The following is a 24,723-nucleotide window of genomic DNA, read 5'->3' as shown; positions in this document are numbered from 1 at the left end:
TAAGGCTGACAGTTGAAAACATGGGAAATTTTACTTTAATTTTTCCAAATATACTGTTCTTTAAGTCACTACCTCTGTGTAAACATGAAGTACTTTTTCTTTAAGAAGTACCAAATAGGGCTGGGAGTATAAGTCAGTGGTAGAGTGCTTGCCTAACATGAGTGCAGTCCTGGGTTTGATTACCAGTACTGAAGAAAAGAAAGTACCATGTAAAATTAGACAAAATATAAACATACATTAAATTACTATTAGGGATAAATATATTTTAGAAATAATTGTAAGCAAACAGATTTTCATTGAATCAACAATTAGAATAAACTCATTTAACAACAACAATATATTAATGGATTACACAAGGCCCTGGACATAGACAGTAAAACCAAAAATAAACATGGTCTTTGTCTGCCCTGAATTTTCAGTTTAGTGGAAGAGCAGAAAATAAATGATCATGTATGATCATTGGTATAGCTGGTTCATCCAAAACCATTCTAAGGTGGACAAGAACAGATTACCACAGTAAAAGAGGGTACAAGGAAACCTATTAGAGGTTGCATAGTCAGGAAGGACCTTCCCACAGTGGCCACATTTTACAGGAGACAGTGTTAAGTAAGGCAGTGGTGATGAATGTGTATAGAATGGTTTGAAGGTGAGAAAATTGGCTAGCTATTCTTGCTGTAGAGCAGGTAAGTGATGTGGGTAGCTTGAACAGTGGCAGTGGTGGGGCAGAGGGTGAGAAGTGAAAATTAATGAAGGAACAAACGTGTAACTGAAAATGATACTTTTAAAGCAGGCGTCTCCATGTGTTTGGATTATCTATATTCATTGGTTAAGGCTCTACGATGCCCTATACACTGAATCAAATTCTTACAAGCACTAAAAGGAAATTTTTTAGAGAAAAATAAAATGCATTACCCATATTTTTAAAACTTTGAAATTAGTGAAATCAAGTATAGTTTATTAATTCCAGGTATGATAAAAACTCTAGAAATCTCCAACATGTCTGTTTTCTTTGTGAAAGTTATTCGAGAAAAGTTAATAAATGCTGTACCTTATTCAGAAAAGCTAATAGCCAACTGCAGCAGAAATTTAAAACATGAATAAATACCTACACATAAGTTTCTGTGATTTATTCATATGACTGTCATATTGATTAACAGATACTAGGTTCCTTTATTATTGAATCAAAACAGTATACATAAATAAATAGTGTACATACCTTTAGATTTTAAAATAGGTAATTTTTTTGTTAAATTATGAGAATCAGTGTTTTTATGACTCTGGGGATTTTGAAAAATACTTCAGTTTTCTCCTCCCACAAAATTTGTCAGCGTAACTATTTTAATAGGGAAATTAAGTTATTTACTGCTGATATATATGTGTGTGTGTGTATATATATATATATATACATATATATATGTAAATCACATACCCACATGTACACTCATTTATAATATATTCTTATTTTTCTGTGGTGCTACGGATTGAACCCATGGCCTTGTGTATGCAAGGAAAACACTCTACCAACTGAGCTATATCCACAGTCCTATTATATATTCTTAAAGTAATTGGTTATATTGCCATGGATCATTTTTACTCATCAGAAAATTGGTCAACTGGACAGGCTTGATTTTATACTATTTTTATAAGAAAAATTTTAAAAGTTATATGGTAATTTTTCACATATTACATGTTCCACTTAAGTTTTTTTACTTGGCTAATCTGCATTGATGCCAATTAAGTATGTTAATAGGGATGTCTTAAAAGTAAATTTGACCTTATAAATTCTCTTGGTAACTCACTAGCACTTAATATCAGTTTACTGTAAGTAAATAAAATTTTAGTTTCTTTTAATTTTGATATTTACAAAATAAATCTTATATAGAATAAGTAGAAAATTTTTTAAAGTTATAAAATATCAAATGCTACTCTCTTTAAAATATCTTGTATAACCAGAGAAGTGCTGCATGCTTTGGGGAAGTTTAGCCCAACCATATTACATGGCAGGTAGCACAATAGATATTAGACTCAGCCTAGCTCTGAGATTCGTGCCACTGTTTTTAAGCTATATTACCATGTATGAATTATATATAATAGATAAAATCATTTCATTGGTTTACTTCAAGAGTAAAATTAAGTATGCAGGGCATACTAAGCATCATTATTAGTCTTACTATTTTGTCACAGACAGGGACTGGGCGTATGTTGGAAGAATAGCACCATATGACATATGTTCTCTGTTTAATCTACAAACTGCCTATCTAGACTCTCTCTGGAGGATCTTCTCTTCATTGCTTCTTTGACCTTGGTCAAGTCAACTCCTTTGCACTTTAATTTCCTCATCTGCTAGATGATGTGCTTATTTGACTTCCTAGGTTTGTTTTGGCTCCAACATGGCATGATTCAATGAAATGGAAAGTCAGTATATTTGGCTTTAGTAACTTTATTCAAAGCACAAATATTAAAAAGAATTAATCTCATCCTATTATGAGTTTCCATTTACTCCATGGAAATAATCATTTGGAATAAATCATTTTGGAACTTCTGTTTGATCCGGGTATTCAGTAGAAATCACTAGCATGGCATTTCAATTTTGGACAAAATTCAGAATTCATTAAAGCATCAGTGTTACAGACTCATATGAGATTCCTGATGAATCTTAATGTAGATAACTCAGTTAATTAAAGCAAATAAGGTTGTACTTTATTAAACTTGTAAGACCAAAACTGCAATAAAATGATCTGTACAAAGCCTGTTGATCTTTGTTGGAGAACAAACTCTCAGAAAGCCTCGAAGACTTACTTTGTTCAGACTGCAACTTTTATGAGCAAATGTGATACTCTCTGTTGCTAGATCTCCGCATCAGAAGACAGCATTCCTCTGAAAGTGTTTCCAGTATCAACAGTGCCACAAGCCATTCCAGCATTGGCAGTGGTAATGATGCTGACTCCAAGAAAAAGAAAAAGAAAAACTGGGTAAGCCCTCATCACCCATCTAATTAAATAGCTTATTCTGATATAAGGACTTAGGCTTTTTTCTCTGGAGCTTTAAAAGTCTGCAGCAATTGACAGAGTCCCATTCAAGTACCTCTGGCACCTCAAACGTTGCACTAATCACCGAGATTAGGCTGGCATCGTGCTGAAGAGCATATATTCTGGAGTTAGAACTAAGAGCAGGGTTTTATTGTCAGGGTAAAGAGGAAGAAGATGATAAAGATGATGGTGGTAATGGTAGTGATGGTGGTGATGGTGATGGTAATGATGGTAATGGTGGAGGAAAAGGAAAATTGGAGTTAATAATAGGAAAGAACAGACATTGAAAGCTAACACCACACACACCCCTGGAATCAACAGGGACTACAGGGTGAATAAGATTTTACCCCATAAGAAACCAATTGCATTAGCGTGTGTGTTGTTTTTTGTTGTTGTTATCAGTAGAACATACTGGAAATGCAGAAATGAACTTTAACAGGACTGGACCTTAAATTTGCTAGAGATATTATAATTTATGATAATATTAAGCAACCACTAAAAATCTGAGGGGAAGATGTGGTCACTGCAAAATGTTTGAAAACAATTAAGTGAAAATTTTGGTATTTTTGTTTTAAACCACCAAGACAAAGGTACATTTTAAATAAATACAGTACTAGATGAAATCCAACACAAAACTATCAAAAGATATTACAGGAATGCTTTCTGTAAATAATGAAAAAATCTTTTTTGTTTTAAAAAAATGTTTATGCAGGTAATATTTTAAAATACTGATCAGCCTTCATTCCCTTGATTTGTAATTCCACACTCTTTCATGTTTCTGCAAGGTGAACTCTAGAGGAAGTGAGGTGAATATAAAACCATGGACAATTTGGCATGCATCTATACAAAAAACCCTACCTTGGCATGAATGCTATTCATTTTGGCAGTAGGCTTTTATACCTTTTAAAAACAGATTACCTTGTATGTCTTTTCTTTGTGTCTTTTCATTTTAATCTCAAATTTTAAAGAAAAGTAAAACCACTTTCTGAATAGAGCTGTAGGGGATACCAATTCTGGTTTTGAATAGTCTGGGAATTGAAAATTTGAATAGAAAATCACAATTAATGAAGTGTTAGGTGAATTTGATTTCATTTTGCTTTTTAAGTTTGTACTGTCAGCAGGATATGACTTGATTGTAGCGCTAAAGTGGCCATTTAAAACAAATTGCCTTGAAGAGAGAAGCATTGGGAATGGAGATCCCTTCAAGGTACTTAGTTTTAAATGAGTGCTCTGACAGCCATGCCCTTGACCTTGCACTATTTAAAAGCCTTCCATGTTTGCGCTGTGCTGGATTAATACAAGAATAAAAGGAAAAAACAACATGCAGTATCTTTTTTTTTTTTTTTTTTAGAGATACTGTGCTGCAACTGTTAATACTCTGCTTATATATACTGACCCCAGGCAGTGGCTAGGTGGCACCTGCAAACTAACGCCCCAAAGCAAAATCCCTCCAGGTACAAACAGACAGGAGAGGTAATTTCTGTCCTTCTTTCAGCTGAGAAGTTCTTTCAAACAAGCCTTTGGAAAGAAAAAGTCCACCAAGCCCCCATCTTCACATTCAGACATTGAAGAACTTACTGATTCATCTCTCCCGGCATCTCCCAAGTTGCCCCATAGTGCTGGTGACTGCAGTTCAGCATCCATGAAGCCCTCTCAATCTACCTCAGCGTAAGTCACTGCCTTTGCAGAATGCTGACCCACTTTTTAAAACACATCTTCAGGCCAAGTCCATGTTTATGTTCTAAATGCAATCAGTTGTACTTTTGCAACTACAGCACCATATCTATACCCGTCATTTTCAAATCTTACTGAGAAAGGTAGACAGCATTTGTTTTTGTTTTTGTGATCTCATTCTCTACTTTTTTCAGTCATCCTCACTTGTTTTCATTTGCATTTACTCATGTATCTGTCTAACTGTGCGTACATGCAGGTCACCTCTTATCTGGCCACCAAAGAAACGACAAAATGGCCCTGTGATCTACAAGCATAGATCCCGGTAAAATGGTGTGATGCATGAAAACTGCAAAAATCCAGTTTCTAACCTAGCAATATTTGCTTTTGTGTGTTTTCTAAAATTGCATGCATTACAACCACAAATACCTTCTCCTTGTTTTTGTATTAAAATTTTGGTTTTCTAAAACCAACTTACATTCCAGTGTTCTTTGATTCTATTAAATAATCGAACAAGACATTTCTTTAGTAGCCCACTTTTAGATACCACAAGAAGGAACATAACATTTAAAAGATAGAAATACTTTTTGATGAAATGATTCTCTTTGTTTCATATACTGTTTAAATCAGATTTTATTGTATGCTCATGACAATGACTATTATAGAACTGTCATGTAGAACAAGGCCACTGTGCTTTGGCTACATAATTTCATTATTTATATGGGAAGGAAGATAGCATCTTGCCATTTTGTGATTAACAATCTAGTGTTCAAATTTTAAATGGAGAATGCATTAGTTAATATAAAGCAAATTTTTTTGGCAGATTTATTTTAATAATGCAATCCAAAAAAAAATTAAGGATATAGCATTATATGACCTTCCAGTAGCCCCAAGCTAGCCTCTTGCATAGGCTGAGGTCTGACATTTCTTTCATTAACTATGATCTCCTGAATCAGCTGGGCCTAACAGGAAGATTATACAACACTCATCCATTATTTAAAAGTCCAAAACTAATCTTTCTAAATTATTTTCTATAATATTTACATTGGATTTTCATTGCAACTGGAAAATGATGTTGAGGCAAATATGGTTATTGTTTGTACAATTCTGCAAAAGGAGAAGTTTACATTTTGAGGCTTGACTCTTAAAAAGGAATATTTCACATGTTGCCAATGGAGATTTAAGTCCATAAAAATATAGAATGAAAAATATAGAATGAAATATAGTAATATTATGACTCTTCTACCCTGATTTTGTGGACAGAATATAGAGATATCAGCAACCAAGAATTTTGAGGATCACTTTATATTCTGTATATTATATTGTTTTTAAATTTCAAAAATAAGAAAAAAAGATTAAAAGAAAAAGAACTGCTTTCAGTTTGAACCTATAAATTCGTTATGGTTAATAAAACTATTTCTCCTTTTCTCTAGGTTTTCTCAACAAATAATTTCTGTACCTGCTGGGTATTGTGGCAGTTCAGCCTTTAAAAGAGGCATTGTTTTCCCTAATCCTCTTGCTTCCCAGAGCACCCGATTTTGTGTTTGTTTCTTTCTTCAGGATCTGTGAATGCACAGAGGCTGAGGCAGAGATAATTCTGCAGCTGAAGAGTGAGCTCAGAGAAAAGGAATTAAAATTAACAGATATTCGGTTGGAGGCCCTCAGCTCTGCTCATCATCTTGATCAGATCCGGGAAGCCATGAACCGGATGCAGGTCTGTGCTGAAGCACCTTCAGGGAACAAAATGGAGAGATAACAATGCTGCCTTTCCTCTTCTCTCAGTTATTATGCAACAGATTCAATTTTTTTAAATCCCACTGTGGACATGTCCTCTGTTTATTCAGTCTCGCAACTCAGTTCTTAATACTGAATAGAGAATTTTGTCAAATCCAGGGTTGGATGGGGGAGAGCAAACTGGCCAGTTGAATTCAGGGGCCATTCGAAATGCTTTTTACCAGTGATTGGATTAGGGCCAAGCGCTAAGTGTTAAAGAAACTACTGTAGTTTGGGGTTCTTTATTTTTCCATGAGTTACCTTTATGTTGGCTTTCTAAAAGTGTTCTTTTGAAATCTGGCTTTCAAGTACCTTCGCCTCTTTTCTATTGAAAAACAAAAACAATGAGGAAACTACACAAATTCCACACAAGATTTCTGAATATTCAAGTTAAAGTGACTTAGAATGCCATCTGTAAAAGTAAAGCTTTCATATTTTTGGAAGCATCTAAAAGCTAAATTCAAAATCAGTCTGTGTTCAGACTAAGTTTCTATTTTATTACTGTAAACCAGTAAGCACTTCGTACCACAGATGACGGAAATAAGAAAAGCTCATGCTCTTGCAGACTCATCTGCCACTGTATATATCCATAAGAAGGTCTTTATGAGCTTAGTGCCCCATCTTGAGAAAACAAAACCTTTTTCATTTGTTAACTAGAATTATGAAGTAATTTTATATCAATTTATATATTATTTTTGTTTTGTCCTGTTTTCCTACTCTTCATGAATTTGCAGAATTAAAAATGGCATTATTTGCCTAAGAGATTTTAATATCACTTTTAATATGAAAAGTGTTAGGATCTATTGAATTAAGATTTATGTTATTCTTAATTCAAATGAGAAATTAGGTCAAGTCCAAAAAATAAAAACTACTCAAATTTGGATATTTTTTAAAAAATAGGGTTGGAGTGTACCTCAGAGTAGACTGCTTTCCTATCATGCTTCAGGCCCTCAGTTTAATTCCCAGCACATAATAATTATTATAATAATGGTGTCTACACTTGTGAATATAGAAATGCATATATATGTGAGAGACAAAGGTTAACCCCTTGTTTAAAAGGAAATCCTCTTTTCATAATTTGTTTGCTTATCGAAAGCATCACCACATGCTTTAACAGAGAAATCGAATACAAGCCTTGGTGCTACATTCTCATCAAACTAGCTCAAATTTTTCACATTTTCCATCTTAATAATAGAATGAAATTGAGATACTGAAGGCTGAGAACGACCGGTTGAAGGCTGAGACTGGTAACTGTGCAAAGCCTGCACGGCCACCTTCTGAGTCCTCTAGCAGCACCTCCTCTTCCTCTTCAAGGCAGTCCCTCGGGCTGTCTCTCAACAACCTGAACATCACAGAATCCGTTACCTCAGGTGAGCTAGTGCACATGCCCATCCAGCCCAGCGCAGGGTGGGGACAAGCCTGGAATTTTGAGAACAGTACCCTCTCCTGAAAATGTTAACATTAATTATTGGAAATGATCCCATTTTTATCTTACAAATTCATTCTACTTGTGGTTTTAAAAGCACATAACATGTGAAACAGGAAATCTTAGAGACACAAATTTCATACCATTTTTTAAAATATCATTTTTGCTTGGGAAGTGCTTCCTCCATGATTATGATGAATAAGATGAAGAAATAATAAGTATTTTCAGTGATGATCATTAGTACTCATGAATATAATAATAATAACTCAATGCAACTTAGTAGAATTTTCAGGGTACAGAGTCAGTTCCTAAATTAGACTAGATGATCCTGAATGATGTTGCCTAGAGAGAACATAATGCTGCTACATCATCCAGTCTGCAGTTCTATTAAATTTTCAACAAACTGTAAGAACATACTGGATTCAACAGTCCTAATGATGGAACAAGGGTACAGTTTTGATTTGATTGCAAATGGAATCATATGACATAATTTCATCCTAATATCTGATGAACTGTTCAATTATGAAGTATAACTGCTCCTATGACATTGAATCATTTTAGGATATAAGATTTAGTTTAAGAAATGTTTACTTGAGGATCTGGGGTGATTACAAAGTACAACCACCAGATGACGCCTGAAAACCAATAGTGCTCATGTTCCTGGGTAATTTTATATGCCAGTTAGAACTGAGACACTTTGCTCCTTGCCTTAAATCACATTGAAATATGGAAGGAGAAGAAGTAAAGAGGAGTAGGAGAAGCAGAAACATGAAGATTTAAAAAATGATACAGCATGCTGATTTTGATTACATTTTTTTTTTTTTTGTAAATTACATCTCTTCAAAAAGTAAAAATTTTGAAAGTTCTATTATGGCTGTCCTCACATTATACACTTAGGTCATTTATATCTAAAAGGCAAGTTGGAATGTTTATAAACATTTGGAATCATAACTTACTCCCCCCACCAAAAAAACAAGCAAAATATATAGGTCTCATTTACTATAAGTTTGCTGTTTTGCTGTTTTATCAGAAACATTTTCTTAGCTGATTGTCCTATAAATATACTGAGAGCAGGGAAGACCCAGATGTACCTTCAATAGGATTTAGAATAAACACAAAGGAAACAAATAACAAAAGAGAAAAACTTACTAAACATGATAAAATGCTTTAAAAGTGTTATCTCATATGCTCAATAACCCTGCAAACTAGATACTATTTAAGCCCATTTTACAGATCAAACGACCAATACTTAGGAAAGTGACACAGCAGTTTTGTTTTGTTTTTCAAGACCATGTAACTAAGAAGTGGAAGAACTAATATGTGAATTCAATCTGGATGAATCCAGTGCCTGAACTTTTAACTATGGTGTTAATTTTGCTTCAGATAGCTGTAGCCACATATACAGAAGTCAAGCACAGTCACTCATTTAATGGTAAATCTACCCTACTGTTATGAGGAGTGAGACCTGTTCCAAGTCAAACTTGAGCAGATATGTGGATCAGCAATCGGGTTAAACCCCTTGCCAAGGATTACAACCTACTTCAACATCACTTCCTACACTTGCTCTTACACAAGGCTTTTTCATTTATTCTCATTGACCAAACCTCTTCATCTTCACCTGCCCAGCCCTTCTCACCTTCTGGTTTTACCTCAGACATCACCTGCTCAAGGAACCCTTCCAGGATTGCCTATAGAGCTTCCTCCCTTCAGTTTCTGCTTCACTGACCTGTTGATTTCCTGCACAGTACAATTTTTCAATGTTGCCTAAGAAATTAAATTTTCTTCCTCTGTAAAAAAAAAAAAAAAAAATTCTGAAACTACCTACTTGAGAATGTATACTCCAGAAGAGCAAGGAATTCATTTTCCTTCTCACTTTGGTATTTATTCTCAATGCCCAGCATACTTTCTGATATCTTGTAGGCTTAATAGGTATTTGTTGAGTATTTGTAAGTAGTTGAGCATAGTACTAATGAAGTAGTTTGGACACGAATTATAAGAAGTTTATGTATGAACAGCCAATGGAAAATTACTCTAATTTTCTGAAATTAGAAACAAGAAAATTAACACTTAAGGGAGAGATTTTTTTGGGGGGGGGCAATATTCATACATATGTATGGGATACATTATGGTAATTGAATACAGGTATACAATGTGTAATAACCAAGTCAGGTAATAAGCATTTTCATCTCATCAAACATTAATCATTTCTATGTGTAGGAATTTTATACTCTTCCAATGACTTTGAGATATATCATAGATTGTTTTAGTCTATGGTTATCCTGTTCTAGAAAGGAACAAGAAATAATTCTTCCAGAGACTTTTATTTCTGAGTAAGATATATGAAAAATTAAAGACTATAAGGATATTAATCTATGAAAATAGTTAAATTGCAGTACAGGAGATTGTTGTTGATGAATCAAAAATTTCTAGTGGAAATTTTCATATGCCTCCAGCTCTGAGATGTTGTTTTTCAACAGAATGTCCTCATACCATTTTTTGACTCCTTCCTCTGCAAAATTAACTATGCTTAATTACTAATATAATAGGAGCCATTCCATTTTCAGGATCCATCTTATTTAATTGTTTCTAGGATGTTGTAATCACAGCCATCATCTCTATAAAATTATAGGCAGAGCAGTTGAGTCAGCTTGTTACCAGGCACATGTGCTCTTTAGCAGGTAACCAAGTTTCCTGTACTCATAGGACACTATCTTCGAATTAAGCATGTCTCAATAATAGCATCATTATTGAAAGAAAACATATCTTTGGGATAGTTTTTCATGATAATTTTCCAAATATATTGTACCTGGTTGTGTCACTGGAACAAAAGATCTTGAAAATTAATCTTTAATCACATTTAAAAACTGATGCTTTAAAGGTTGATCAGCTTTATCATGTTTCTGTAACTTATAGATGATTACTAGAAACATCATATTGGTTTTGAAACTATTAATCCAAGTATCCAGGAAATCAATAATTAATATACGTATGTAGGGAAGTATAAGGTCATGGTTAAAATTCAATAGTAGTACCTAATAATGGTAGATAAAAGACAAGCAGTAATACAACTGAATATAGGCCTGAAAATTATTTCACTTGACAGTCAATCTCAGCACCTTTGCATTCGCAAATTATATGAGTATTGAACTTGAATATTTTAGTTTGGATAGAAAGATTGGATTGCTTTTCAGTTTGTTACGGTTATAATGGTGACTATTACTTAGGTATTACTCAAACCTGTGTGTAATAGAAAAAAGGGTGGGGGCTACTTCTTCATCCAAAGGAAATGATCCAACACTTGGATAAAGAGCTTTGGAAAAAGATATAAGTTCTTAGATTGAAACATGAGCCCAACCATGTAATTCATCTTCTTGTAAATGGAGGTTTTTCAGACCAGTTTGGCCAAAATGGGAAGCAGTTGCACCGAACAGAATAAAAATGGAGAAAGCAAAACAGTAAATAAATCTGAGCTAATATTACTTTTTTAATGTGTGTTTTTCTCTTGAAATCTGGTAGATATTTTGCTAGATGATGCTGGAGATGCAACTGGACACAAAGATGGCCGCAGTGTGAAAATTATAGTCTCCATAAGCAAGGGCTATGGTCGAGCAAAGGTATTTCTTTAACTTTAAATTCTTTATTATAACTAGAGGGTGAGAATTCCTATAAGTTAAATTTATTTTACATTTGAGTATTTGTTCTAATAAATATCCTATTGAAGATGTTTGCCTTGGTATTACCTTAATAGATTATATAAGCATAAAAGGTAGAGACATCACCATAAAAGTATAAATGTGTCTCATAGGTATCACATTTTCACTCTTGAAAACAGTATTGATTGTCAACACCCTTCACTACTAAAACTTATAAAAAATTTATTTCCTTGACATAAACAACTTGTTTACCATACTCTTTGAGTGTCACTTATACATTATAGGTAGTGTTTATGATATGTAGTTACATGTCACTAGAGTGCTGTCAATATGACCTTTCTACAAAGAGAACACTGTAAGATGAACGAATATTGGGGACATCCGAAAGACATTCTACTGAATCAGTAGTCTATATATTCAGTAGTATTTAGCAGGATAAATTCCATTGATGCTATTAGTCTGCGTCATTTTTGAGCAAAATCCTAACTGATCAGGCAAGTATTTTAACTTTTAGATTCAAATATTCCTTAATTTTATCTCTTTCTCAAAACTAAACAGTCTTCAAGTTGAACTTTTAGTTGAGTAGCCAATAATACAAATTTGTAAATATCCTACTTTTTCCCCATCAAACAACAATACTTTAGAATTTTAAACAATATAAGGACTTGAGTCTGAAAAGTGAGATATAGCACTTGTAAATTTTCATGTTGAGCAAATGTTCCAAGGATCCAGTGCCATAAACTTCATGCTTGAACTGCAGGTTTGTGCCTACTCTTCCCAAGTGGATCTTTATGTTTAACAGTCTCAGTGAAATCTAAAGTAACTCTAATTTAAAAGCAGCTGTTACAAAGCATTGTATAAGCACTCATTCTGACAGCATTAGCAACATTGGCAAATAAATTTTTCTTTTTGAAATAATTCTGAAGGACCATGTCTTTTAAACATTTCTTTAAATAAAGCATCTAAGAAAGTAGTCATCTTAGTGTGGTACAATTGCCATGGCAAAATACCATAGAAGAGGAGGTTTAAAAATAAAAAATGTATTTTCTCACAGTTTTAGAGGATGGCATATGCAGGATCAGGATTCTGGCCCATTTGGTTCCTGGTGAGGGCTCTCTCCTTGGGTTCCAGATGGTCAGCTTCTCCATCTGTTCTCATATGACCTTATGTCAGTGTCAATGGGAGGGAAGGTGAGAGATGCCCTCCAAGGCCATTAATCTGATCATGAAGGTCTCACCCTCATGATAAAATCCAAACCTAGTCATTACCTCCCAGACTTCCCCATGTGAATTGGGAGTGAACACGAGCATTCATTCTGTAACAGTACTAGTCAGTTGTGGATTTCTCCACTATTTTCTAAAGAATATACTGGCTTTTAATTGAGGTTATATCTCAATAATGCTCATCATGATTTACACATGTAGGGTTAAATATTATAGATGAAGAAACTGAGGCCTTGAGTCAGCTAAATGATTTACCTAAAGCCATATTTCTTAAGTAGGTGGGAGATGTTGTGCATTATAGAATCCATGTCTTCTAACCCTTGACTCAGTGATTATTCTACCAACCTTGAATGGCCACCTAATTGGTGACTAGAAACAGGATTTGTAATATATTAACTAACTATGTTTACTGATATTGTAATTGCTTTCACAGTCAGTATTAAAGAGACTCCAGTCAAACCACAAATCCTGAGTTGTTTACATTTCTAATATTTCTAGAAAGTCCTCAAAACCTCATTCTACAATACACACACACACACACACACACACACACACACACACACACATTTTGAACCATTATGTGCATTATAAAAGTTTTTTTCTGGCAGTTTCTTGGAAATACTGAATTTTCTGATAAATTGACAGTTGGACATGTTTTATAAATATGCAAATATCAAACTCTTATGAACATCATTTCTTACATCTAAATTGAATGGTAATAAAATTAAAAAATGAAAAAAACCAAGCATTGAACTTATCAAAGATAAGATCACAGAATAGTAAGAGAAAGTTCAAAGATTCATATGATGTAGTACTTTGCTGTCTCTTTCACCCTTTTCTTCCCCAAAAGCTTTTTCTTGTAGGATTGTACCAACTGTGTTAAATTGCAAGGCCATTCTCTCTGATTCACCTCCCCTTTCCTTTCTACTGAACACATCACAAATCATTTTCTTTGACTTAACACTTCATCAAATGTCTTCTTTCCTGTTATTGTTGCTACTGCTGTTATTTTATTTGTTTGGCTGGTTAATTTGCTAGGTTCATATTTTGTTTTTGTATAACCCTCCATGTATATTTGTTACTATAGAACTCGCAGATTTAATAAATACTTTTGTGTCAATCACCAACTACATCAATAAGTTTTAGTAGGAAATATATAGTAATAAGATGCATAGTTGAAGTTTATCTTACTCTGTTTTGTTCTTAGGATCAGAAATCTCAGGCATATTTGATAGGATCCATTGGTGTTAGTGGAAAAACCAAATGGGATGTCTTAGATGGTGTAATTAGACGTCTCTTTAAGGTGAGTTATACGAGAAAGCCTGATGTTAAATGTTCTTCTGGGTTCCTTTTCACCTGCTTTACTTCACTTTCATAGATAGCATAGACACATCTGCTTTTTTTTCCTCCTCCATTTGAAATACAGAAAACCTCTCCATTTCTGCTGTTTAATATTAACAGTTCTTACATTACCCATATCTAAAATTCCTGACAACTAGCTTTATATCCCTGTTTTGTATTTGTTTCAGATTTGTCAAAACTGTTTGGACTGACTTTTTCCATGTGTACCATTTTAGGAATATGTACTTCGAATCGATACATCCTCCAGCCTTGGTCTGAGCTCTGACTGCATTGCCAGTTACTGTATAGGAGACTTAATTAGATCCCAGAACCTCGAAGTGCCTGAACTGCTGCCGTGTGGGTACCTTGTTGGTGATAACAACATCATCACTGTGAACCTGAAAGGTAATCATGAAAGTGAAAAGTACAGTTGTAACTTTTTTGGTTTTTTTTACCAATATCCTTCTCTTCTTTTTTTTTTTTTTTTGGCTTCCTTCAAGTTTTTATGTTTGCAAATTACGATAACACTTGAATAGTTTCAGTATAAAGTGTCCATGTTGATTTTTTAAATATGAAAACCTTACTAAAATCACTAAAGACTACAGGATTTTTGTTTTTTGTTTTTGTGGGGTTTGGGTTTTTTTTTTTTTTTTGAGTTCTGGGATGTAACACTTAGAAGAATACAATTCTGAAAATTCACTAACTTGCAAAAAAAGAAATGTAATTTAAGGAATTTCAAAATTCTAGATTTTCTCCATTATCATTTTTTTACCAGAGGAAAACTGGAAAAAAAAGTATTGTGTGTTCCAAAGCAATATATTCATTTCCATATTTTAAACTTATAAACGTGTGTACTCAATAATTATACACTGGGGGTATAGAATGCAAGTAAAAGTCTGGTGAGTAGCACAATCTTATAATCCCAGAGACTCCAGAGGCTGAGTCAGGAGGATCACAAGTTTAAAGCCAGCTTCAGCAATTTAGAGAGGCCCTAAGTAACTTAGTGAGACCCTGTCTCAAAATCATAAATAAAAAGGGCTAAGAATGTAGTTTAGTGGTGAAGTGCCCCTGGTTTCAGTCCCTGATATGAAGGAAAAAAGACAGACAAACAGAGAGAGAAGGAATGAATGCAAGTTAAGAATCAGTAATGAGAAATTCTGCTTTCTTTGCTTTGGATGATGTGACTAATTATGTATACTTGTCTCCACAATTCTTTGTTTGTATATGTTCAAGAATCAGAATGCATCTCTATAAACTGTAGGTTAATAGAGGAATATATCAATATTTGATTTTATGATTAAGGTAATTGGGTTAGTAAAAGGAGATACTGTTGTTGCCCTTCCTAATTCTTTGCCTAACATTACAATTTGTATTCTTCAATTGTTCAAGTGTTTGTACAGCTGGGATGAGAGATAGAAGGTAATAAAGAGAAGAGCGAAAGAGTGAGAAAAACAAAGAACACGCGCACACACGCACACACACACACACACGTGTGTGTGTGTGTGTGTGTGTGTGTGTGTGTGTACTTCCCATTTATTCTTAATGAGACTAATTGCTTTCAAAGGGAAGGAAGATTTTATGAGAAAAGTTTTAATGCTTCCATTTCTCTCTGGAGACATGAATGGAAAACATGAAGTAGTCAGTGGAGGGAAGCCTGAACAAAAAGAAACAGCTTGTTTTCATTCGGCTATTCACTCTGCCTTCTCACTGATACACTTTCGGTCTCAAATTGGCCACATATGTTTGTGGGATAGAAATATCTAGATAATTATTTTGCAAGAACTGCATTGCTATGGCTAACAAATCTCTACCGATGATCTGCACCATATTTTTTTAAATATAAAACAGTAAACCGTGTTATTACTCTCTTTGTTTCTTCCTTCAGGGGTAGAAGAAAACAGTTTGGACAGTTTTGTTTTTGATACACTGATTCCTAAACCAATTACCCAAAGGTACTTTAACTTGTTGATGGAGCATCACAGAATTATACTCTCAGGACCCAGTGGTACTGGAAAGACCTATTTAGCAAACAAACTTGCTGAATATGTAATAACCAAATCTGGAAGGAAAAAAGCAGAGGATGCAATTGCCACTTTTAATGTGGATCACAAGTCAAGTAAGGTAAGTCACAGAATCCAAAGAGAACAGCTGTTCTTTATCTGCAAATGTCTTAAACAATCAACTTTTACATTTGTGTGAGACTTCCATATTGTACATGAAAAAAAATATCCATTTCTTTGAGTAAAGCTATAATCTTGTGGATGAACAAGCTTTGCTTTATAAACTTGAACAAAACTGCTATTTTCGATAACATTCGGTTATCAGGAACTCCACAAGGCCTTGGGATTGTGCAGAATGAAATGGCAGAGCCCTTATTGCCTGAAATTTTTTAGACATCCATTTAGGAAATGTTATAGTAGAAAAGAGGTTTGTGTACAGTGCTATGGAAGCAAGAGGGAGAAATAACTCTACTTGGAAGAATCAGAGTTTTACAAAAAGGCAATACTTGTTCTGAGTATCAGTTGATAAATTGGAATTAAATGGGGTATTTCAGCAATGAGGATTTGGGGATAAGTAGAATATGTTAGGCAGAAAATCTGGGAGAGCAGCAGTTTGCTTATGTCAGATTCTTGAAGGAACTGTATTTGAGAACCTTAGGAAAATAAGCAGTGGTCCATTCTCCCTATCACCTGAGGTCTGAGATGCCACACTCATCAGCCTGAACACTCTAGACCATTATGTAGATGTGAGGAGCTCTACAGTATTGCCAGTACTTTTACTGCATGCTAAGTAAAAACAAAGAATACTGAAATAAAGAAAGATAAACAGATAAATAAATAAATAAATAAATAGTGAAAGGCTAACGTGTTCTTCATACTTGTTAACTTTACTAGTTTTATTTATTAGAGTTTGAATCAATTCTCTTGGGAATCGTAACTGTTATAAGCAATATCTTGAGAGAAACTCAAAGACTCTGAGTTTTATTACTTTTTTGAAAAATAACCTGCTTTGATGATCTAAACTGACCTAGTCTCTCAGAAAGCTCAGGTCTGCAGATTTTAGAAATAAATATGACTCACAAACCTGTTGGATTCATGAAATAACCAGATATATAGCTTAGTGTTTAAGTCATGAACACAGGCCACTTGTAGGACTTAAGGCCATTACTGAATTTCCTTGTTCCTTCACTTTGTTTTTTTTTATCTGCAAAATGGAGGAAATAGTAGGGTTGTAGTAAGGACTACGTGAGTGTGTGAGTGTGTGTGTGTATGTGTGTGATGGAGATAGATACAGAACCGCACAAGTGGCAAGCACAGTATGAGGCTTACCTGCAACTATTAATTATTTCATCATAGCCTTTGGATTCCAATTCAGATTTCTTGCACAAATATATACCACACATGTTCATGCACACAAAACATAGACTCTCCCTTGTTAAAAATTGTTTTGTGTATATTCTTCAAGAGTAGCAATGATGTACATAAAATACAATGGGATGTCTTAAAAGTTAAATCAACACAGCCTGTAGATTCTGAATATTACCTTGGACCTCAGCACTATTCAAATTGTGGCTGAACCACTCATTGTTGTTTCAACTCAATAGAAGCATAACTCTAGAGATGGGATACTTGACTCTTCTCTTAGCTAAAGTAGGAAGAGCACAATTGGTTGGTTGCTTCAGCCAACATGTTTAATGCTTCCTGCTATTTTGTTTCCTTGTATCTTGACAGAAAAGCCTTTCAACACATTTTTTTTTCTTTCTGGCAAAAAAAAAAAAAAAAGATGAAATGATTGAAGTCTCTTAGGTATCCTCAGTGTTCTGTTTGGTTTTTCTCAGTGTTGATATGCCAAAACTCTTCACAAATTCCTCAATGAAAAATAAATAAATAAACAACAAAGCAAAACAAAAACACTGGTTAGAGAATACAAGTTAAATGGATTTATAAGAAAAAACCAAGGCACTTTGATTAAGGTGGAGATAACTTAAAATCAAGGTGTGAATTAAATAACTTGATTTTGAGCTTCATTATTATATAGCTTGATGCACTAAAATAAAATGAGTAATTTCCATTAATTATAAAATATACCTCTCCCCAAGATCCATATATTTGTGTATATACATATATATATCCTTTATTTTAATTTATTAAAAAATATTTAGTGCTGATAGATATTACTAATAATGTTATGTGAGTGTCCTTTTACATTTTTTGATTATTTCTAACACTCATTTTCTGCTTTTTTAAAAATAAAGATCATTTGTGCCATTGTTAGGTCAGTTCAATATTTGCTGTTGCAAAAATAATGGAATGAAAAAAGCATTTCCAGGAGTTTTTGAATGGAAGTAATGATGCTTGGAAACAGTAATAGGAAGAAACCCATGGGGAAAAATTAGATGGCATTAATCACTGGGAGAACACAAAATACAACTGAAAAATGTTTATTGCTTCTTTATGACTGTTAGATATGAACGAGCTGTCAGTAATGCTGGATAAGCAGTCATTGCCAGAGACTTTGGCTAATCCTTTCCAAGTTGACAGAGAATCCACACTATTTTGGGGAGGAGAGGATTGGTGTAAGTGAGGATGATATTAAAGAAGAGAGAACGACAAGTTGAGATTGTGCTAGGAATAGCTGCTAAGAGTATGGATTGACTAAAGTAAGATGCTAATTAGGAATGAAATGATAAATCCATCCTCTGGAAAAAAAATTGGTGCTGTGTAATTCTGATGTTTTTTATGCTATGCCATAGACAGCACTGAAGACATACATCCCTAAAGCACTTACAGATTTTTTTTAAAAAAAATCAAACAATAAACCATCAAATAAAAAAAAATCTTTTCATGTTTTTGGTGCCTCTTCATTTTACATTCTGTTCCTCTTCCCACACTTCAAGCCCTCCCTCAAGCTGCCAGCTGGAATATTTTGATTGAGAGCAGTGCCCATAAACAATTACACTTTGTGACATTTGATATAGCAAGCCCAGAAAGCTAGAGATGGATTTAGTGAAGAATATGTGGCCAGCCGAAGCCACCTGGAATGTTAGGTTGGAAAAGATCAGAAAGTTGGACTTGGCAGATTCAATTTTAGTGTGTCTGGACTGAAATTCAGAGAAAGCAATGATCAACAATGTTTATGTAACTATAACTTTCTATCTGTATTTTCAAGGTAGAGATAGAGGATTCATCTCATTGTTCATATCCACCTGGTAGATACACCTGCTGTCTTCTACCTAAGTAGATATGGATGTGAAACTTAATGCATCAGTACCTTGATCTAAGTCTTGTCTTGTCCCCATCAAGACAGAGGGAGGAGCATGAACAGTTTCAAAAAAATTATGAATGTCTATATATCTGCCTGGTTTGTAGCTGTCATTAGAGCCCAAGGGATCTACTACCATTCTCAAGAGGAAAAAGAACTACATAACAATGTGATAGCTGTGCTTATCCAAATTTACCCAGCAACTTCCTAATTACCAAATACAGCCTCTGTTCTCTCTCTCATTCTAACTGTCCCCCATTTGTGCGCGCACACTCTCCCTCTCCCCACACCTACCTACCTCTCTCTCTCTCCCCTCTCTCTCTCTCTCTCTCTCTCTCTCTCTCTCTCTCTCTCTCTCTGTCTCTCTCTCTCTCATTATAGCATATTGCTGTAGTTGATCTCCCCTTTATAGAAATTCTTCTAATGTCAGAGTTATTATTTTCTCCTTATTTCCTTGCTACTTTCCTGGTAAGCTTCTTCTCAGTCTCTCATTGACTGCTCTTTCTTCATCTACCACTAAATGGAAATACTCCCCTACATTTCTGTTTTCTCTCATTCTGTTCTCCTTTGGACAGTTCCCATGGCTTCAACTTGTGTTGATCTATGCGGTTGACATGAATGGAACACTCTCCCAAGTTTGTAAATTCTCTTTGAGCTTACACATGTTTCCATTCATCTAATGAATATACATGTTTATAAAGGATAACTTCACTTATGAAAGAAACATTAGAAGTGCATCCTTTTCCATTCATTTCCTCCCTCCCAAAACTAACACCCTCTATCATGTGAACTTTACATTTGTTTTCTAACTGCTTCATTCACTATTCCCCTAAAATTTCCTTTCACTCTTTTGTTGGCTTTCTCCACTCACATCATAAAAAAACAGATATATTTTCATAATTAATTAAAACTCATACAGTGTTTTCCCATTGCTTTCCGAACTAGATCAAAAGTACCACACCGTTCCCTGTTCAGACCTATACAGTCTCTTGGCTTACAAATGATTTCAGTATTATATGGCCTGGTCTACTTCCTTCACAATATACTTACCACACTGTTCGGTTACAATTCTATTTTATGTAGGTCCCTAGAGTATTCAATGATTCTGCGTCACCAACAGGAAAATTCCACTGATCTTAACTATTATTTAACATTGGAAACTTTCCTTTCTAATTTATTTACTTTCTAAATTTATTTGCTTTCACAAACCTTGTACTACTCATTCTTGCCTACATGATTATCATATTTACCTGCTTCTGCTTTTGATTATTCTTCTCCATTTGGAATGCTCTTCTCCTGTTTTTGAGCATCAAAATATTACCTAATCCTAAAAATAAAGGGTTAGTAGCAAATAATACTGCCACCAGAAATTCTTTTTTAGAAGCTATGATTAATCTTTATGTGCTGTAAACAAAATCTTTGATCTTTGCAAGTAGTATGTTTTTTGACTGTTAATTATAGTTATATATATACATGCCTAACTTTCTATTCTAGGTAATAAGCTTCTTGAATTTTTTTCCATTTCTAATTAGTCATTATATCCTTCACATTTCTGTTTCCTTTGATTAATAAATTGCTCTCCCCTGCTGACGACAGACAAGCAAACAAACATATCAGTGGCTCACAGTTGTTCTTATAGTCAAATCCGACTTTCTCTACGTGGATCCAAAGTATTTGTTTTTTCTTCCATTGTACTCACTATTACCATATAGTATATTCTCCTGTAACAACAGAATCATTACTGTTTTGCAAAACACATCATGCCCTCATACTTTCCAACTTTGAATTGTTCTTGAAGTTTTCCTCCACTGTCTCCTGTCATTGAACCTGAAGGCTAGCCACATATTTCTCTTACATCTCCCTGTAGGGCTCTGCATTTCACTTGTTGGCCTGCTTCTCTGCTTATCAGCTGTAACTTTCTGGAGCACAGGTATTATGTTTTACCTTTGAATCCCAGAGTACCAGGGACCTACCAAGTGCTTGATAAAGATGTGTTGAAAAAACAAATAACTGCAAGCTTTTCAGTTGGAATTTTACTCATTATTCAAGGTTCTTCTCAAATCCCATCCTCTCTATGAAGTCCCTTAAGAACCCCCAGTTGGAATTAATCCCTCTGTCTCCTACAGGCCTCCCTTAGCCTCTCACAGAATGTTAAGCATGATATTTTTGTAAGTTCATTGCTCATATGTGTGCCTACCTTCTCCCCAAGCTCTACCACTATGTGCTTCAGAAAACTGTCCTTGAAGCTCCCAGCTAGGTGAAATCTCTTCCCTTGACTTCTCAAGTTTCATAAGACACTCTTGATATTATAAGAAATGCTTTCTTATATTTAAATTTCAGTGCCTGATATGATACCTTTTAGAGCTCATAGAGGAAGGCAGTAGATCTAAAATTATAAACATAGTAGAAAGAGAACATTTTATAAATGAACTAATTAATGACTTAAGATAACTAGATGAGTGATAGAAATTTCATTTTCTTTTTTAAGGTAAATGAAATCCTCCAGATTTTTTACTAGTTTTAAACAAATTTTATCTTTATTTCTGATTTTTGGCAACATTTCTTTTATGTGACTGGTTCTATTCTCTTTTATGGTATCTTTGCTCTGTGACACTACAAAACAGTATCTTATATATTTAATAAATTAAATATAAAAGTCTTTAATATGTTATATTTAAATTTTATATTTGAACTCAATATTAACAAATTAATATTACCAAATGCCTTAAGTCCCTTTCACTTCTAGTTCTTAAAGTTGTCTACAGACAGAACAAAGTAGCATTTAGAGTAGTTCTTATATTTACTTGGCTGCCAGAAATTGGGATTCTGGAATTATTTTTTTAACCCTGAGCAAGTTATTCAAATTGAAAATGTCATTGTAAATATGCAAATATTATGGAAATGCTCTTACTGATTAGGATAATTCTAAGAAAACTAATTATGTTTCTGGCCTACCCATCTGTGAGAACGGTCAATCATGGAACTGGTTATCATATTTAGATTAAAAGCTATTAGGACTAGTACCTGTAAAAGAATCAGGAAGCTCAAGAAATTCTAAGTGCTAATAATGAATGATCCTATGAAATACAACGAGTGTTGTCTTTGATTTAAAATTACAGCAGTTTCCTAAAAGAGTCTACACAAATAATCTATTATCCACACTTTTAATCAGAGTCTTATGGCTGTACTTTTAGATGCACGCCCATCTAAATTAATCAAAATTGAAATGTTAAAAATGCTGGTAGAGAGGCTGGGGATGTTGCTCAAGAGGTAGCGCGTTTGCCTGGCATGGGTGCGGCCTGGGTTCGATCCTCAGCACCACATACAAAGATGTTGTGTCCGCCGAAAAACTAAAATAAATAAATAAATAAATATTTTTTAAAAGATTCTCTCTCTCTCTAAAAAAAAAAAAAAAAAAAAAAAAAAATGCTGGTAGAAGCTTGGAGGTTCCACTTTGGATTTAGTGTATACATGAAGCTATAACTATGTTTAAATCCACTTTGGTCATTGAAACATCAAAAGCAAGAATGAAGTCTTAATTTTTATGGTTTACCATAAGAGTTCATATCTAGGAGGCTGGGGATGTAGCTCAGTTGGTTGAATGCTTACCTAGCATGCACAAGGTCCTAGACTCAATCCCTAGCACCAAAAAAGGGAGGGAGGGAGGGAAGGAAAGAAGGAAGGAAGGAAGGAAGAAGAGAGAGTTCATATCTAGAACTTTCTTTGACTTTCCTTTTGGAACGCAAATCACTGAGAAATATGCCTTCATTTAGAGTTTTGTATTTGCTACAGATACTCTTTTTTGCTTATCCTCTTCTGTCTTTCCTTTAAAAATCTTATCTTCTCATTGTTAAATGCTTGTTTTGTTTTTGCTTTATAGAATGTTTTTATTGCCATAGACTGCTCTATGACTTTTAATGAAAAAATATATATATATATATAGATGGAAGATAGATTGTATTATTCCTAGAATATGAATTGCTTGTTGTTATAAATTTATCATGCATGTATTTGCCTTATTTGTGTTTTAAAGGAATTGCAACAATATCTAGCTAACCTGGCTGAACAGTGCAGTGCTGATAATAATGGTGTAGAGCTCCCAGTTGTAATAATTCTTGATAATCTTCATCACGTGGGCTCTTTGAGTGATATCTTCAATGGTTTCCTCAACTGTAAATATAGCAAATGGTATGTTTATAAAATATCTTGAATTATCAAATATAAAAAAATGGTCGTGTTATTTGCTTTCTTGTACCTTAAAAATGGTCATGTTATTTGCTTTCTTGTACCTTTTTTAAAATTTTAAAACCTACAATGGATGCCATTAATTTGAGAACCCCTATTTAATATATTTTTACTGTATACCACAGAATTCATGTATTCCTTAGAACATCTATTCATTCCATAACTGTGTCCCAGCATTTTTTATTACTTCCTTAATGATGTTATCTTCTACAGACATGCTGAAAGTCTGAGAGACCAATGTCAATGATGGAATAGTTCAAATCAGGGAAATTCATAACTAAAAGGAGATTTTAGAGCTCCAGTTTCCTTCTCAGTTTGTATCAAAGTTTAAATTCAAATCCTCAAGTAAATTTAATTCATTCATATGTGACCCCCTCTTGTATTATGTTTTTACTATTTAAAACAAAAAGAAAGGTTCGAGTAGGGAATAAAAAGATCTGAAAACCCACTAAGATTTATTGTAGCCTTATCTCTAAAGAAAGGACACTTAATTACACAATCAGCATAAGTGACATCTATTTTAATGGTACCAAATGTTCTAATTAATTAATCTCTGATAGTGATAAAATGTTAGAATTATATCAGCATAAAGAAGGGTTGAAGGAAGAATACAAACCCTCTTATGTTATGTAGAACATTTAAATAACTATAGAACACTAAAATAGGAATTAGTAATAAATTTGAATACAAGCATAAGAGTTATAAGATTTTAGAGTGGGACAAGACCATAGGCTCTTTACTTTGTAGATGAGTAAACTCAGATTCAGAGAAGGTCTCTTTCCTGCATCCCAGTACCATACTTAGAACCCCCATGGTAACTTCTATTCCAATCATCTTTGTCATTTTCCAATCTAATATTACAAAATGACCCTTTTAAAGCCTACTGTTAAAATGGAATAATCCATATTTATCTTAATAGCTTTCACAGGCAATGTTAATGTATTAGTCATCTTTACCTCTAACACATCTCAATTTCCTATTCTTTATTTTTACCTAGTCCATATATTATTGGAACAATGAATCAGGGAGTTTCTTCATCACCGAATCTAGAGCTGCACCACAATTTCAGGTAAAGATTAGTCAAAGGATATTTTTGTTTC

The 24,723-nt window shown here is 34.0% G+C and overlaps 1 protein-coding gene across 8 annotated transcripts in view; it reads left to right on the top strand.

Moving 5' to 3' along the window:
* Positions 1-24,723, top strand: part of Nav3 (neuron navigator 3) — a 781,792-nt gene that overhangs the window by 743,514 nt on the left and 13,555 nt on the right. For 6 of the 8 annotated variants that reach the window (XM_040280283.2, XM_040280282.2, XM_040280278.2 and 3 more), the window contains 11 exons: positions 2,851-2,972; positions 3,815-3,835; positions 4,525-4,697; positions 6,261-6,414; positions 7,669-7,843; positions 11,416-11,513; positions 13,983-14,078; positions 14,353-14,521; positions 16,002-16,237; positions 23,412-23,566; positions 24,621-24,692. In XM_040280283.2, coding sequence (XP_040136217.2) covers positions 2,851-2,972; positions 3,815-3,835; positions 4,525-4,697; positions 6,261-6,414; positions 7,669-7,843; positions 11,416-11,513; positions 13,983-14,078; positions 14,353-14,521; positions 16,002-16,237; positions 23,412-23,566; positions 24,621-24,692 — 1,471 coding nt within the window. The remainder of the gene's footprint in view (positions 1-2,850; positions 2,973-3,814; positions 3,836-4,524; positions 4,698-6,260; positions 6,415-7,668; positions 7,844-11,415; positions 11,514-13,982; positions 14,079-14,352; positions 14,522-16,001; positions 16,238-23,411; positions 23,567-24,620; positions 24,693-24,723) is intronic. The other 2 variants (XM_040280279.2, XM_078053108.1) reach the window with 1 other exon arrangement.

This window comes from Ictidomys tridecemlineatus, chromosome 6 (assembly GCF_052094955.1).
Source record: "Ictidomys tridecemlineatus isolate mIctTri1 chromosome 6, mIctTri1.hap1, whole genome shotgun sequence".
NCBI lineage: Eukaryota > Metazoa > Chordata > Mammalia > Rodentia > Sciuridae > Ictidomys > Ictidomys tridecemlineatus.
This window is presented reverse-complemented; position numbering and strand designations above follow the sequence as displayed.